General features: G+C 37.0%; 1 protein-coding gene across 1 annotated transcript in view; it reads right to left on the bottom strand.

Moving 5' to 3' along the window:
* Positions 1-6,835: 6,835 nt before the first annotated feature.
* LOC106518337 (alkaline phosphatase) overlaps positions 6,836-12,917 on the bottom strand; it is a gene marked incomplete in the record, with an annotated part of 34,351 nt that continues 28,269 nt past the window's right edge. The window contains 7 exon segments of the mRNA XM_014009593.1: positions 6,836-8,445; positions 8,566-8,685; positions 8,803-8,994; positions 11,189-11,323; positions 11,440-11,509; positions 11,633-11,773; positions 12,273-12,448. Coding sequence (XP_013865047.1) covers positions 8,180-8,445; positions 8,566-8,685; positions 8,803-8,994; positions 11,189-11,323; positions 11,440-11,509; positions 11,633-11,773; positions 12,273-12,448 — 1,100 coding nt within the window.

Genomic DNA, 12,917 nt, shown 5'->3' with positions numbered 1-12,917 from the left:
CTCTGAGACCCCAACAGGACAACAAGTGGAATGCCCCCTCCTGGATTTTACTAACAACATGGAAGAACCTGGCGAGATTAATGAGATTAAGATCAGACAAACACCATGTCCAAATCCTGCTAACTCTCCTTTTCCAGCCCCTCGCACGATCTACAAAAAGATTCGGAGAGCCCCACCACCACTTCTGACCCTTCCACACATCAAAACAGACAATCCTGTTTGTGTTCAAGATGATCCAAAGACTTTTGTGTGATAACTATGTTTTGGGGTTAGTAATTACTGTGGGAGGAATAAAAATTGAATTACTGGGGTTGGGATTTCAGAAAAGAACATATACTTAGGTTTATCTTGACATGTTTTTTTTAAATACATTAAAGAATTTTTTTTGTTTTTTTGATCATTTAATTGGTGATTTAATGATCAGATGGGGGAGTGTAATGGAACTAATACTTTTATGTTTAAGCAAGTAATTCCTGACATCCTTTAATGACCTAGGCTTTCATGACATGCTGTTCATCTGCAGACAGAATGATTAAAGTCAGAACAAGATTTGCTGACAACAGTCATTCTTAGATATCACTTGTGTTTATATATATTTTTTCCATTGATCTTGTATCAAATCTTGCTAAGATGGCATAATGGTGTTTGTTAATATATATATGAGGCCTCTCGAGACACAGTGTTCAACAGTTCAACAGAGTTCAACAGTAGTGTGGAGTTACAGAGAGAAGCAGAGGAACAGAGACAGGCCAGGTTGTTGTCTGTGTTTCCTGTTGTTGCAATAAAACTCAGCTGATCATCTCACGGAGTACCTTCATTCTTGGACCACGTATTTCTGTCTCTGTTGTTAAATAAATATTGCCATAACAGGAATTTATATGATTTGATTGAACTTGGGTTTGAAAGTCAGACAGACCAGTATTTACCCAGCATTCCTTGCTGAGAAATCAAACAGAAATGATGTTTTTGCATGTTTATGACTATTAAAGATGTTCAGGAAAGTAAAAATTTGTTGTTCTGGTTAGTTTTCTTGTTCAGTCTTATCAAACTGTTCAACTTTAAGTTTGTGTTATTGGCCAAAAATCGACACCATTAGTGAGAGGTATGTCCTGGTGTGTGAAGGGTGACTTCGTTTTACTTTTCTTCTAACTGCTGAGAAAGAGATTGATATTAACTCTGAGTGACAAAGTTACACTGTCAAATATATGGTGAATTGACACCTTGTGGTGTCTGTTAGCCTTTTTAACACCCTCTATCATGTAAGTTGAAACAAATTTGTAATTTAAATTGTCTTAACTTAAAATGTAAAGTTGCATCATTTTAACTAAAAACAGTGAGTTACATTAACAGTGTTTGTTCAGCTAGCTAAGGAAAGTTCATGTTGATGATGTTTAATTTTTAATTGTTTCAAATCACAATTTTAAGTTAAAACAACTGTGATTAACAGTTAAATCAACTTTGACAACTTAAAAAACTATGTTGACACAACAAAAACAATGCAGTGCAATCAACTTTTTAAAACTTGACTTCTGAGCTGAAACAACAATATTCCTCAAGTTGAGTTAACATGTGTTTTTAAGGCAGCAGGTGGACTTTCATTTGCAAGTTTAAATGACTTGAAACTTCTTACAGTGTATAGTTTTTGCTATTTTTGAATAATGTGGGCTAATTAAAGCTGATAAATGCTAATCTTAAAATCTTGCTTTTGTAGACTTTTATAAATACGGTAAAAAGTAAATGCATTATTTTTATTTTAAGATGATGGGTTGAGTCAAAATCTTTTTCGTTGCTGTTGTTGTTGGCTTGTTAAAGCCACTAATTCCATAAAGTAATCAGCTTCTTAATGAACTTGTTAGTGTCTCGTCTTGTTGACTTTCTTCAGTCTGTTAAAGTTTTCTGACTCTTTAGGTTCAGCTGCAGCATTTCAATCGGTCTTGGCTCAAACAGGCCATTTTACTGCCTTCATTCTTTACTTCAGCCATTCTTGTTGGAAAAGTGCTGCTGTGAAAATCTAGGTTTTCCCCACTTTCAGCCAAGAGTTGTTAAACAGATGGCCTCACATTTGACTCCAGAAGACTTTTTGGTGTTCGGAGAAGTTTATGGTCAGCTCAGTGACCACGAGGTAGTAAATTCAGCGGCTGCAAAACAACACGTCTGCTTGACACTTGGTACGAGCTGTTTGTGCTCATTTCCTTTGTTTTCACTAAAATGTCTCAGCTAGCTAAAGCACCTTCTTTGAGATGTTTGTTGCTGTTTGCACAAACATTTTGTAAACTTGTTGCCAGTCGTACTGCCATGTTCTTTTTTTTTTTTTTTACAGAGACAGAGGTATCAGTACAGATACTTACCTTACTTAATAACTAAAGTAATTATTTTTAGCTGACGTTTTACTTTTACTCACTACATCTTCATGCAGTTATTTGTACTTTCTATTTCATTTTGGCTTGTTTTTATTTCAGCTTGTCACAAAAAAATTATGTAGACATATGGCACTTCTTGGATAGTGTGAGTAAGAAGTATAAATATATACCATTCTGACATCCTATCGGTTTGAACAATCCATCACACCCAACCGGACATAGGTTTTTTTTTTTGTTTTTTTTTTTTGTATGTTTGTTTTTTGTGAGCAGCAGCCTAGGCATACTAGTATACTAGCCTCTCCAATGCTAATGCCAGATTATCCATGCAAGTTGCAAGCCTCTCTAATGCTAACACCAGCCTATCCATAGTTGCTAGCCTCTCCAAAGCTAATGCCAGATTATCCATGCTAGTCGTTAGCCTCTCCGTGACAGTGGTTCAACAATATGGCGGAGCTGAATAACCAAACAGGACAACCAGTAAAAAGGTAAGTGATTTTATTTGCAGGTGAATACTGCAGGTCATCTGGCTGTGAAGAGGAGGGAAAACGAGAGGTGAGTATGGATTGCAGATTTGGTTTCTTTAGTGAAGTTGAAGAATTAATCTTTAGGCTTTTCTTACAGGTTTCCAGGAGACGAGCAGCATGGACAGAGGATGACTTCCACAAGGAAAGGTTTCTGTTTCTTTTCATCAGGCAGAGTGGCTGGTAGCAGGAGGGATAATCTTAACTCGACACTTGGTAATAGGTTCCTTTCTGTGTTCCAGGAGGGTTTCAAAGACAACGAGACAGGGCTTCAGACAACTTGGTGATCCACCTCGGAGCAAAAACGAGGATAAGTAAACAATACTTTGGTTCACCTTAGTAGGCTAAAACAATACCATAAAGATAAGAAGATAGTGGAGACGTCTTATAAAGCCAGCAGCTCATCAGAGGAAATCCTTCACAGGTGCAGAGATTGAGTGCAGGAACCAATCAGGAAAGGACAAACCAAGACGAGTCATCACACTCCGATGTTAACACAAATGAATAGTTTCCTTCTTATTTGCCAGGGCCGGCCTCGCAGTTAGAGGTGCCGGCCTATCATTAATCAGATCAATAGCTGGCTTAGGAATAGATAGCCTCCTGCTACAAAGATGTAGCAACCGCTGGTTGCGAAATAGTCTTAAAGGGCCAATGTTATGTGTTTCTCAGGCATATATTTAAATACTATACCATAATAAAGTATCTATGTCACCTTTAGCTGTTATTAAAATGCTGTTTTATGTTTAAATAGAAAATAAACTTATCTTCTCATCACTTCGCAAATAGGGGGGCTCGTGCGTGGGGGGTTCGCACGTGCGCAAGGATGTAGTTTACTTGGCATCTGAAAATACATTTCTTCAAAGGTATTTTTAATCTGAAAAGAGCTTCACTGAGTGAGAACTAATGTTGAGAGCTCAGCAGACAATTAAGTTTCACTTTCACCCGAGAGCCTGCAGGAGTCATGGGCGGGGTGTGTGGAGAGCGGGGTAGGGGGTGCACACTGCCATGAGGAAGCTCGGCTTAAAGATACGTCCCAGGGGCGTTTCTGGTACCAAAAGGCATTTCTGGTCCCCACTTGTCGTTTTGCTCCTCAGCATGGCTTTCTAAAAACGCTGCAGGATTTCTCAAACATGCATGAATGAGCCACAGCAAGGCTTTGAGCATGTTTTTTATGAAAGTATAACATTATAACATGAAAAAAGTTGATTTTACAGGATATTGCTCCTTTAATATTGGATCTTAGACCACACCATGCATATGCAGCTAAAACAGGTAGCCTATGCATCCCAAATATTTCAGCTTTAACATTTTTAATAAAACATTATAGTCATTTGGGCCTTTAGAAAACAAGTTTTGTTTTGTTTCTTTGCAGAGATTGTACACCATATGGTCTGAAAGGACTGGGAATGATGAGTGGAGTGGCTGCAGCTGTGACAGACTGGGATAGAAGTGGCTGGTGGCACAGAGAAACGCTCAAGGACCGATCAAATGAAAACACAGGTGACAGATAAACACAACAATCCCAAAACACAGAAAATCAACAGAATAACCAAAAAAGACTAAACAATAAACTCAAAAGATTACAAAAAATAAATAACCAAGAGATACATTTGAAAACTTAAAAAAATCTTAAAAATGTCAATAAATCCAAACAGATTTAAATTCATTGTGATGTTTATTTTTCATGACCATGCATCTTGGATTAGCAGTGCACAGTTGTTCCTAATAAATTCAATGAGCTGGACAGGACCGCCAGATGAATGAGTGGGGGGATGTAGGCTCTTTTTGTTCCAAATAAGATGCTTGGTTAGAAAAAAAGAAAAGTTAGCATCTTCCTGCCGCCTCACTGCTTCTTTTATGCCTCTGCACCAGAGCCTGTAGCTGTCAGCTGAGCCTGCTTTTATAGGCTGATCCGACAAATAACTCTAGACCTCAACATGCAGATTTTCTCTTTCTTTTTTTTACCTCATATTCACAGCAAATCAYAACTGTAGCGATGGTTTTTAAATGGATACAGAGATCCGCAACTAAGATTGAAACTGTTCAGAATGAAGGAAAATCTAACTAGAGATGAAGCTGAAAACACTGAGCTGTCACAGCTTTCAGCTCAGACTGACTGACATAAATCTTGAACTGTTTCAGTTCAGCCACTTCACAGCGTCTGACTTTGATGACAGTGAAATTTTTCAACAAAAGAAAAAACCTGATAGGGTAGCAGAAATCTTTGTAACTGCACACAAGCAGTTTTTACATCTTGATGAAAAAAAGACAAAAATTTTGCTGGAAAATATGTTTTTTTTTAATCTTTCAAAAGAAAGATGTTCTAGAAACTCAGTGATATTTGAGTTGTTAAAAAACATTATTCAAATTTATCAATGCAAATTAAACACTCTTTGGTAGGTTTTAGACTGTTCCAGATCAACTCTATTTGTACTTTTGTAGATTAAATGAGTCAAAAACACACAAAAAAACTCCAACCAGGAAATAAAAAGGGTAGCAATAAGTGGATAATCCACTATGTAATTTGATTTATAGTGGAGCTTGTTTAGGTATTTTTTTTCTCAAAACTTTGTCACTAGAAAATAAATTGCTCCATTGTTGTTGTTTTTAATAGATTTTGGGCACATTTTAGGCAATTTATCAAACAAAAAAATAATCTTTTTTCATCACAATTGTTTCAGATATTTCTAATAATTTTTCTTTGAAGTCTTAATTTTCCTTTAACATCCTGTGAGGGATTACAGCTCAGCATGTTGATCTATTGTCTGACATTAACCAGCGACAACCCAGCCTGGTTCAAACAATGGATCATTGTGAACAATGCATCTGGGAGACAAAGATTAATAAGCTTTAAAATATAAAAAAAAATGATTGTTTAAGGTTACAGACTGCTTAGTCACTTGAACTGTTTTAAGCAGCTGATGGGTTTGTGACAGGGAAAACTGTCAAGATGATTTATAATTTATGTTTCATTTTTGTTTTCAGCTTGATTTATTCTCRTTTAAAATAATTTTATTTGTCCCATTTTTTATTCATATGTTGCTCGTTTTTGATTTTGTTTCCAAGTTTGAAATGAATTGCTTGTTTTTCCATTCATGCTTCCTCACTTATACAGCTCCTATAACACCCAACTGTTTAATTTCTTTAACTGTTTGCATTCATATTTGAACCCATGTAATATCAACCTTATCTCTCTTTTTTTAGATAACATATAAAAGAGTGGAGGGAATGTTGCCAGCTGATGTTTCTATCTTAACTGCTTCCCTTGATCTTGAAAAAAATCAATTACCAAGCAGCCAGTTTATAGAACAAAACACACACACACACACACACACACACACACACACACACACACACACACACACACACTACATCTTTCTCTGCTTTCATCATCCGTTTCATCATTTTAGCGAGCAGAACGTTTCATTATTCTGGAAATACATGAATCCCAGTGAGTCACATAAACAGTGTGAAAATGAGGTGAAGTTCACACGGTCCGATGCAAACTCTGAGGGTCTAACACCCATCACTGAGCAGTGAAGGTGAGGCAGGATCGCAGGGCAGAGATTCACCGAAAGAAACAAGATATAAAATCTGAACTAGTTTGAAGAGGCTCCTGATGGAGCATAGGTGTAAAAATAAATGTCTAAAATAAGTATTGAATTATTTTTACTTCTGCTTCTCAGGGAACTCCTGAATAAGTTGAAACAGTTTTATACGCCTGCTGTAACATTTATTTTCAAATGTTTCTGAGGATTTAACTTAAAATGTAATTGTTTTTTTAGATTTACGTTTATGTTTTTGCATGTTCTCTTTGACCATACATGATTTATTTATTTTTGGATACTTTTTTCCCCAACCATAGTTCAGGTCATCTACGTATATTTTTACACATATTACACATTTATTTGCCTGTAAAACAGAAATGTAATAAAGTAGTATTAACAACTGTAGTAATATCAAATGTAATTTACTTTTATTTGTTGTGAAGCAGCCAGCAAACGTTCAGATAAGGAAGAATGTGATTCCAAAAGCACAACAGTTTTACTTAGCTGTTTTATCTAAATCTCTTTTTCATGCTTCAGTCAACATGAGTCCTCTGAAACCAAACTGACCACATGATGCAGAGGAATGAGCTTCAGTCCATTCACATTCCACACGAGCTACAAGAGAGCAGATGGGAAAAGTACAACCTATGACGCAATGAAAAAAATAAACATCTTCAAGTCTTACTAAGCAGATTTGCAAAGTTTTGCATTTTGATTATTAATTGTGTTTTTTAATCATTAATCATAAAAATCTAAAATAGTTTATTTTTCTTTTACATTTTTCATTTCTATTTTTTTTTTCTTATCAAAGCAGACAGGATTGTAACAAAACGGACAAATTTATTGGTTACAGGACACCATTTCCGTTGGACAAAACAGAAAGAGGACATTCTGATCGACTGTGATTATGGAAAGCATTTGGTATGAAAAGAAAAAAAAACCAACAAATGTATGTAATTGTTTCATCTCATAAACATTCATTGACTCTGGTTTGCCACAATTAATTGTCTCCTGAGAACTCACTACTGCCATGAGTGATGATGATGAGGCCTGTGAGGTAGATCACTATCACKTCACAATGAAAATATTAAACAAGTTTTTATATCTATATTTAAACCAGCAGGATTTGTATTAATCATGGTTTCACCAGTCTTTTAAAAAGGTTTAAGTTTTCCATCATCATTAAGAAATCTGATTTTAATGTTATTTCTGCAAAACCTTTTTTTTTATATCAGTGCATTTAGTTATTATTCACAACTGTGAATTTCTGAGTTAATATATTAGTTATTTTCCCACACACTTTTTTTTAACAAATTGGGGCTTGATCACTCTTCAAATGATTAAATACATCACTTGTTTGGTTAGTGAGAAAAGTAATAACTTGAAGAAAATATRCAAATTAGTGAACAATTTTGAACAAAGATAAACATTTAAGCAGCGGCACTACAGTACAGCTAGCAATGTTCTGACAATAACTGCCTTCAATCCAGGATCAGTTTCTGCTGAAAACATGTAATTATGAATATCAATAATGTTATCGTGAATGCTTTTACTTTGTAAATCAGCATAAATAACTAATGTGGTTCGTTTCAAATCCCTTCAGTGTTTCTGCATTTTCAAAAAACTATATATAAAAAAACGAGTCGTTCAGTGGTCCCATAACAACAATATTCTACAGAGACTTTTAAAAAAAATGAAGCAATAAAATCATGGAATGAGAGACTAGTTGAAACATGTGCAGCAGGTGGAATCAGCACAAAAGTTGAGTCACTGTGAGAACAGCTGCAACGCTTGAGAGGACTGGTTGTAATGCGACCGCTCCGCCCGCAGCTTTACAGTGGTCCAGGTTTTGGCCGATACAGGCGGCGWACGCCATTACATGGGGGATGTAGTTCTGTTCCTGGACCCCGTGAAGCAGGTGAGCCATGGGGCCCTTGGCAAACACGGCCACATCCTCGCCTCCGTGAGTCTCTGAGGACAGGGGTACGGCTGACTGAGCCTGATAGTTGTCTGAATCTGAAAGGAAAAGGCAGAGAAAGAAAGAAAATAATGTAAATATTGCCTAAGAGTATTGAGTCGTAAATGAAATCCAAACATCCATCCAAATCATGTGGTCAAAACCTACAATGTACTTACTGTGGTTAATAGTAGAAACATTCTCCCTTGTTCCATTGATATGTTTGTAGCCTGGTCCGTTTCCATATAAAATGGACGTGAAAGGCTTCTGATCCATATCACTCAGAAAGGGGGACAGACCTGCCCATGAAGTATTTGGGATTATAATCAGAAAAGAACCAAAAGGAAAACTTAAACTCATCTAGGTTTATCACTACAGGTATGCATCTTAGTATAGTATCTCTGCAGTATCCATACCAAATATTGACGTTCCTCTCCACGTGTAGCCTCCAAATGTAAAGACATGAGAATGGTCAGCAGTAACTACAGTCAGTGTGTCGTGGACGCTGGTCAGGAGATCAGCCCGACCGATGGCACGATCCATTTCCACAGCTTCGTGCAGAGCCTGCTTGGCTTTGCCCTCGTGGTGTCCATGGTCAATACGTCCCCCTGGAAGAGACTATTCTTAATTAGTGGATCTGGAAAACTGGAACACTTGAAATATGGGAACATGGTCTCTGAGAACTATGAGAACATTGAAGTGCCTGTGACATGCCTATCCTTCAAATACAAAAAGTCAAAGAYATATTTATTCTTAAGAAAATTGTCATAGTACACATGATTTTACACATTTTGTCTCATAACTGGCCTGTTTTCTTTTGGATTTGGCTCAGCCAAAGTGAAACAGGAAGTGACATCAAAGGGGAACTCTTTAATAAAATAAAAGCTCTGGTCTTTGTTTATTAAAACAATGTTATTTAAACTTTAACACTTCTTTATCTCTCTTTGACAGAAACTCAAACTAATCTAAAGAAACATCAGATTCTTCTCCACAGGCTCTGTTGTTAGCTGTTGTAACAATGCTCTGTGTACATGCAGACATTCCCCTTTGACATCACTTCCTGTTTCTTCACACGCAAATATCTCAACAACTGTTCATCTCAGTGGCGTGAAAATTGCTTTGCAATATTTTATCAATGTTCTCTTTCCAAAAATGCGTTCATGTGCATTAGAAAAATTTGATGTCACAGGCACTTTAAGGTGCTTCACGGGCAGCAACAGGCGGGAGTTGGAGGAGGTTTCATCAGGGATAGTGGAGGAGCTCACGCTGAATAAAATCAAAGAGATGTGTGCAGTTTGGGACAACTTGTAAAGCTTGCATTCACGTCACCACCCAAATAAAACCTGCCTCACGCGGCGATACAGACCCACGCAGCACAAATCTATACTGTGACAACATTGTGGCACATTTTTGTGGTATTTTCAGGAGCAGAAAAAAAGCAAATGTCAGCGGATTCATTTCTTGTTAAGCACAAACCTTGAGGAAGAGATGTACGGTAAGTGCCTCAAGTACTGCTGAAAAATGTGAGGTTTTGTCAAGTGAACCAAGTGAAAAWCTCCCTAAGAGAGAACACTGGGTCCATATATGAATCTTCAACATAAAAATCCCCAGTTTGAGTGAATTAAATTGGTTGTCGGAGGGTTGATTGTATATTAGCACGCTGTGCTGTGATGCAAACTGTGGGTGTTTTCTGTCACTCAATCATAGATAAAACTTCAGCTGTTTAATATTTTTACTAGACCTGTGGAATTTGTTTATGTGAGAGCGTAATATACCCAGTCCCACTGTTCAAGTCAAACAATACCAAGTCATCTGAAAAAAGGTCAGTCTCCCTGTTCACAGGCAAAATGTGCTGCTTCGACCAAATTGCTCCCATTTTCCAAATACCAAAATGCCAACAGCGTGCAGACAGCTAAAGCAGAGCTCCCAGTAAAATGTGTTTAGACACGGCTGATAAATGCTCAGAATTATTAACACTCCAGATCAGAATGCAACATGACAAAGGGTCAAAGAGAAAATCCTCTCTTTATGTATAAATCATCAAAGTCAAGCTGTTGCCGCACCACAAACATTGTATCTTATTGCCAGAGCTGCATGAATTCAACTGGTGATGCATTAAGTAAAAAAAAATCTATAACATAATTTCAAGAATATCAGTTTTAATAGGAAAAATGTCGCAAATAAATAAATAAAAAGCATGTATAATGTGGGTTTAGCTCCCATATACATGTAACTGCTTTTTATTTAACATCTCATTGCAACAAAAGTTTCTTCAGCTAAGTTGCTTAACTTTAGGGTAATTTAGTTTAATTTGATGTGTAGGACACCTTATCAGTCAAACTGTTTAAGTTTTTGTACTGTTTTGTAACATTTTGGTTTGTTGCTGAACAATTTGATGACTGACTGGAAAAAATAGCAATCAATCAATCAAAACTTCTTCGGTCCGTGATGATAGATTTCCAAACAAAAAAATTTTTAAACACTTCGCCGTCTTTGTTTTACTCTTTAATTTGCTGACGGTGCAATGACTTCTGGGATACCGTCAGCCGCATAGGATACTCAGATGCAGTCCACGTTTTCGGGGTTTTGTCAGCCGCATTAGTCGGCCGCATGAATAGGCGCCTACGAATTGGGACAGCCTACGGCGCGGGGCAGTGACGTAAGTGGCTGACAAATGCGGCCGACGTCGGCTGCAAACCGTGAATTGAAACACAGCCTGTAAGAGTGTAAATGCTCCCATGGCCTGTTTTATTTTTTAATAAGGGAAGCGAGGTTCAGTGGTAAACAAACTCAGAAACGTACCTTCTACAAGCAGATAAAATCCATTCTGGTTTTTCCTCAGGATCTTTATGGCTATTTCTACCATTTCTGTCAGAGAGGGTTCGGTGTCAGGGTTCCTCTCCAAGTGATAAGTCATATCTGAAGGTTCAAAAAGCCCTGGAATAACAGCATCAACAGTGCATGGAGAAACAGCATATTAAACAGAGAAAATAAATCACCAACCAGTGTAGAAACTCTTCATTTCCACTTCACTGAGCGCTTTGGAGACTTACCCAGTAAGTAATCCACGTTGTTTGGGTTTAGAGAAAGCAGCTGCTTCTTGTTCCATACATAATAGCCTTTCTGGAAAAAAAGAGACTTCAGACAGTCAGTCACTTTGAACCTCCAATATGAAAAATGTAATTAAGTTGATAAAARGAAGGCAAGAAAGCAAAAGGAGAAAAACATGGAATTAGAAATATACACCTTGTSCTTTGTCCTGTCTATCCACTCCTGCACCAGGTTTCTCCCGTCTTTCCGTGTGCCGTTGTGCTTCCCTTGAGTAGGATATTCTACATCTGACATGTTTTTAGGGATCAGAAATTTTCTCCCTCCACCCATAACAACCTAAAAAAGGGGGGCAAAGAGGAAAATGTATGTATAACTGCAGTCACAAACATTAAAGGCCTTATTAAAACATCCTGTGCATGAAAGAGAATCAAATAAGGTGAAAATGTAATCTGTTCTGTCAGTAAATCCGTGTTTAATATTATAACATGTTGATGGTGTTGAAAGCATGATGTTTCCCATCCTAGATTAGCTTAMGTATCAAAATTTAAGGTATTTCAAGACGTATAAAGAAAATCAAGTGTTTACCCAAGACATTAGGTTTAATCATCTTGCAAATCATTTATGTTTGGACAAAGTTTCATGGCAAGTCATAAGAAGTTTATAGAACTGTTACAGACTGGATCAAAGCAATAAAATTATTATTTCCAAAGCCAAAATAATTAAAAAACCCAAAGATACTGAGATGATTGTGTCTTCCACATACAGTACGTCTGATGTGCAGTCGAACCGTTAACTTCCCAACCACTCAACCCCAGCCGCCTCAAACGTGACTCACATCAATGTTGGGAATGTTTTCAATCAGCTGTCTGGCGATATCCTTACAGCCGGCCTGCAGGGCTTCAGCTGGCATGTCGCTGTCAGAGTACCAGTCTCGGTTCACACAGTGAGCGTAGGCGGCACTTGGTGTCGCATGGTTGACCCGTGTTGTTGTCACGATTCCCACGGACTTTCCTGCAGTGAAAACACAAAGCAGCTAGTAAAGTTTTGGTTTGAAGTACAGATCAGCAGTGGTTATATTAGTTACAAACACTTCAACATAACCTTTGTTTTTTCTGTTTTTCTTGTTTGTAACAATCCTTTTTTTCTACTGAGTTTCAGTAAACAATAACACAATGTTAATGCATGTTAACATTGTTTAAAATGGTAGCAGTATATAAAACAGCCAGGTACGTACCAAGCATTTACTTGATAAGTACCAAATATGCCCCAAGTACATTCCAACCTACACTGAAAAAAAGGATTTTTGGGTGTAGTAACATTTGTTTAATTGTTCTTTTAAATTTTACAAAAAAATATCAAAAAATCTCTAAACTATTAGAATTTATTAAATAAACAATTTGCATTATATTATATATCAATATTACTGTACAAAAAAGTAAAAGCTAAAATTATTTTACCAGTGATATTTAAGTGTTTTTTC

This window comes from Austrofundulus limnaeus, unplaced genomic scaffold, assembly GCF_001266775.1.
Source record: "Austrofundulus limnaeus strain Quisiro unplaced genomic scaffold, Austrofundulus_limnaeus-1.0 Scaffold59, whole genome shotgun sequence".
Lineage (NCBI taxonomy): Eukaryota > Metazoa > Chordata > Actinopteri > Cyprinodontiformes > Rivulidae > Austrofundulus > Austrofundulus limnaeus.
The sequence above is the reverse complement of the archived record's forward strand: the minus strand, read 5'-3'. Positions and strand labels throughout refer to the sequence as shown.